Genomic DNA, 4,455 nt, shown 5'->3' on the forward strand with positions numbered 1-4,455 from the left:
GTATGTTTATATTATTATTATTATTATTATTAATATTAGTATTGGTATTATTATTATCTTAATATATATATATATATATATATTATCATAAAATAATATAATTATTAATCTTTTACATGATTACTCAACTTTTTATTTCTATAACACACTTATATATAATTGTAATAGTTAAATATTTATTTCTTAAATTCATTTAAACAAATATACTTTTTAATTATATTATTTTTCTTTAAATAAATAAATAAAACAAAAACGAAGACCCCGCGTCCGCACTGCCACACACTAATTATTATTTAAACTTCACTCTCAACGGCGAGGGTTCCGAAAGATAACTCAAAATAATAATATAACAAAATTTTAAAATTCAATCACATGTTCTCTTTATATTTTTTAAGTAACAGCATCGCATCAAACAAATAAATTGTATTTTTTAAAGAAAATAAATAGATTTGAATCCTGATAAAATTTTTAAATATAGATTCGATCTAAATTGGATATTTAATAATCGAATTCTTGCACACTCCCTAATTAATTAATGGCTACCAGTTTCGTTTCTAGTGAGTATCTCACTCATTCAACGCTTACCATTCAAAGCTTTTATCTTACTCAGTTTTCGTCGTTAACACAATGCTTATTAGTAGAGACAAATTTTGAGAGCATAAAAAAGTTTAAGTAAAAGCAGCAATGAACACTCCTTCCAAGCTTCTACCTTTATTCTTGGCCCTTCTTCTCTTCCTCATTCCCTTAACATTCATTCTCAACACTTCCACACAAACGTATAAACCCTTTCATGGCCTCACCGCCACAACTTCCAACCATAGACACAAAAACATTGACCACTCATTCTCCGTTTCTAAAGCAATATCTCTTAATATAACTCACTGTTTTCCTGCTGAGTTACCTTCTAATCCAATAACAGACAACCATTGTTGTCCATCTAAACCATCTTTCTCCAATCTCATAGATTTCAAAGATTTTGCTTCTCCCAATGCCACACTGCGAGTCAGGAAACCATTTCACATGCTTGATGAACAATACATAGCTAAATTTGAAAAGGGCATTGCACTCATGAAAGCCCTCCCTCAAGATGACCCACGTAGCTTTATTCAACAAGCTAAGGTTCACTGCGCCTATTGCAACGGGGCTTATCACCTTGAGCCCCCTTTTCAAGACACAAAATTCGACATTCATGTGTCATGGTTTTTCTTTCCATTCCATCGTTGGTACATGTACTTCTTTGAACGAATTTTAGGGAACTTAATCGGTGACCCTCACTTTGCTTTACCATTCTGGAATTGGGATTCTGCAGAGGGCATGCAAATGCCATCTTGTTTCACAGACCATAACTCCTCACTTTACAACCAACTCCGACACCAGAAACACTTGCCACCCCACGTCGTTGACCTCAACTATCATCTTGAAGACAGCTACGTCCCTTCTCAGCAACAAGTTTCGTATAATTTAGCCACCATGTACAAGCAAATGGTGCTTGCAAGCACCACAGAATTGTTCATGGGAAGCCCTTTTCGGCTAGGGGATAATAACCCTCATCCTGGTATGGGTTCTGTGGAGGTTGCTCCACATAACACTCTTCATTCATGGATTGGTGGGGCTGATACTCCGCACCATGAGGACATGGGCACGTTCTACACAGCTGCTAGAGACCCCATTTTCTATGTTCATCACGCGAACATGGATCGAATGTGGGCGATATGGAAAACACTGGGAGAAGGAAGAAGGGACTATAGTGACGAAGATTGGTTAGATTCCGAGTTTTACTTCTACGATGAGAATGCTGATTTTGTTCGTGTTAAGGTAAGAGATTGCGTTGATACTAAAAAGTTGGGGTACGTGTACCAAGATGTTGATCTTCCATGGTTACGTACGCCACCCACATCACGAAAAAGTAAGCTCCTGAGACAAAGGAAGAAGGATGAGGTTTTGAGTTGGAAGCCGATAAAGTTTCCTTTGGTTTTGGATTCCGTAACGAGTGTCATTGTTAAGAGGCCGAAGAAAAAAAGGAGCAGGGAAGAGAGAGAAAAAGAGGAAGAGGTTTTAGTGATGGAAGGGATTGAGTTTGGAAGTGATAAGTATGTTAAGTTTGATGTTCATGTTGATGATGATGAAGAGAGGTTGAGTAATCCAGATGAGACAGAATTTGTGGGAAGTTTTGTGAATGTGGCGCATGGACATGGCCATAACATCACCACTACCTTTAAAGTTGCCATATCCAAAGTTCTGGAGAATTTAGAAGTTGCAGAAGACGATGATGTGCTCGTTACTTTGGTACCTCGCGTGGGACAAGGAGACCTAATCCTGGGAAACATCAAAATTGAGTTTTTTCCAAGAGAGCTCAAGGATTAATTAAATTTCAACTACCCAGTAAGTTCAGGTATTTTTAAGTGAATTTGTGTTAAATTTTTTTATTTATTAAATATTTAAAAATTTTATATTTGTTAATTAAGTTTTTGTTATTTAATTCTTTTATTAATATTTTGTTTAGTTATCTTATTTACTTATTATATATGTATTAAGAAATGTGAGATTGTATGACGAATATCAAATGATACTATATAGAACTGATTAAAATTATTATTACTCACAATAAAGACAATCTCATCAATACCGGTGATGAGACATTATTTTAATGGATTTAAATAATAATATCAAAGTTATAGAAGAGTGTGTCATCTCGTTTTTATTCAATTAGAATAATAAAATTTATATATTAACTGTAATATTATTTTTATATTAAATATAAAATCTTACATTTTAATTAAATCATAGTAAAACATATATTTTATTATCTGTGTGTATTCAAATTATACTTTTCACAAATTGAAAAAAAAAAGGTACACTCAAGATTTTTCGTACAATTAACTAAAATAATAAGATAATGATATTTGATTTATTTTTTCACTCACTTTAACTTACTATTTTAATTATTTTAATTATTTTTAGATCATCACATTATACTACTAAAAAAACTTAAAATAAATAATTAAAGAATGATTAAAATATTAGATTAAAAGTGAATAAAAAATGCATTAAAATATTATTATTTAAATAATAAATAAATGTTTGTATTTAAGTCTTGGTTTAACTTTTTCTTCTTGGAAATATAGAAATGTGTTATTTTCCGTGTGGAACTTTTGGAACCAACATCTTGCTGAAACATAGGACATTGAGTTGGTTGTTACGTATAAATTGAGGAAGAAAAAGAATGTGAAGGGCAGCTCAAAATTATACTTTATTTTGTTATTACTTAGAATGCAAAGCAGTAAATGAAGCTATTTTAAATTATTAGTGAGATTAATTATTGTATTTTGAAGTACGATTCTTCTTAAAATGATTGAAACAAATTTGAATATATGTTTTGATTGAAATTATCCTTAGTTATGTTTGTTGATTTTATGAATTTTATGAATTCGTACGTAAATTCATGCAATGATATCATAAGTAACTACATACTAACATATTTTTTAGTATAAAAATTCTATCCGGTACTAAAATATTCTTTATTATATAAATACTATCATAAATAACGTGTACAGGATATTATAAATATGGACTCTTAGCAAAGGATTGTCTTGTCATGTTAGGATGAAAAAAAAAAGTAGTTTTAAAATGGATTAAATTAAAGCTAATGATAACTAACATTGCAAAAATACAAAAATAATACTTCTCATTATTGAACATTACTGCCATACTTTAATATATAGAAGTGAAAAAAAAATAAATGAATGTAATAAGCATATAACGATAAAAAAAACTAACTTTTAATGTTTTACTTAATTCCTAGCAAATTTGACCAGTGCTTTAATGTTTATTTAGTTTAGTTATTTAAGTATAATTATATCTATTTATTTGCTTTAGTTATTTGAGAAGAATTTATTATATAAATAAATAGTTTTGAATTGATAAACGAATGCTTAAATGATAAACAAGTATAAAACTCTAGAGAACACGTTTTCAACATATGGTTTACATATGGAAACATTAACTGTGGATAAATGACTCATTGGAAATTTTAACTCTTGGTAATAAAAAAAAAAAAAACTTACTTAAAATCAATTTTTCCTGAAGTAATAGTTCTTAAATATTATTTATTTTGCTATTTTTATTTTTATTGAATATTAAACTTCTCATTCATTCTTAATAAAATAATACGATGATAATGACTAAAATGATGGCTTAACAAAAACTCTTTTTCCTATTTGTTACTTCTCGAAAATTGAAAAATATTCATTACCTTAAAACTTCCCCGTTCACATGAATTTAATATATCCACCAAGTTAATAAAATTCATCTAATAGAAAATGAAGTCAAATTTGGATTTCATGGCGAATATCGAATGCCATTGCTTAAAAAAAAAACACAAAGAAGAAAAAACTTTTGAATTTTTTATAAAGCTTTGCTCTAAAATTGATTAATAACCTTAAAATAAAATCAGGT

The 4,455-nt window shown here is 29.5% G+C and overlaps 1 protein-coding gene across 1 annotated transcript; it reads left to right on the top strand.

The window, feature by feature from the left end:
* The first annotated feature begins 629 nt into the window (after positions 1-629).
* LOC114185767 (polyphenol oxidase I, chloroplastic-like) lies at positions 630-2,464 on the top strand. Its single transcript, XM_028073672.1, has one exon. The coding sequence runs from the start codon at positions 685-687 to the stop codon at positions 2,362-2,364; it is 1,680 nt and encodes a 559-aa protein (XP_027929473.1). The 5' UTR covers positions 630-684; the 3' UTR covers positions 2,365-2,464.
* Positions 2,465-4,455: the final 1,991 nt, after the last annotated feature.

This window comes from Vigna unguiculata, chromosome 5 (assembly GCF_004118075.2).
Source record: "Vigna unguiculata cultivar IT97K-499-35 chromosome 5, ASM411807v1, whole genome shotgun sequence".
Taxonomy (NCBI): Eukaryota; Viridiplantae; Streptophyta; class Magnoliopsida; order Fabales; family Fabaceae; genus Vigna; species Vigna unguiculata.

Coding starts and splice junctions, on each gene's coding strand:
- LOC114185767 (XM_028073672.1), top strand. CDS start 685: ATGAACACTCCTTCCAAGCTTCTACCTTTATTCTTGGCCCTTCTTCTC.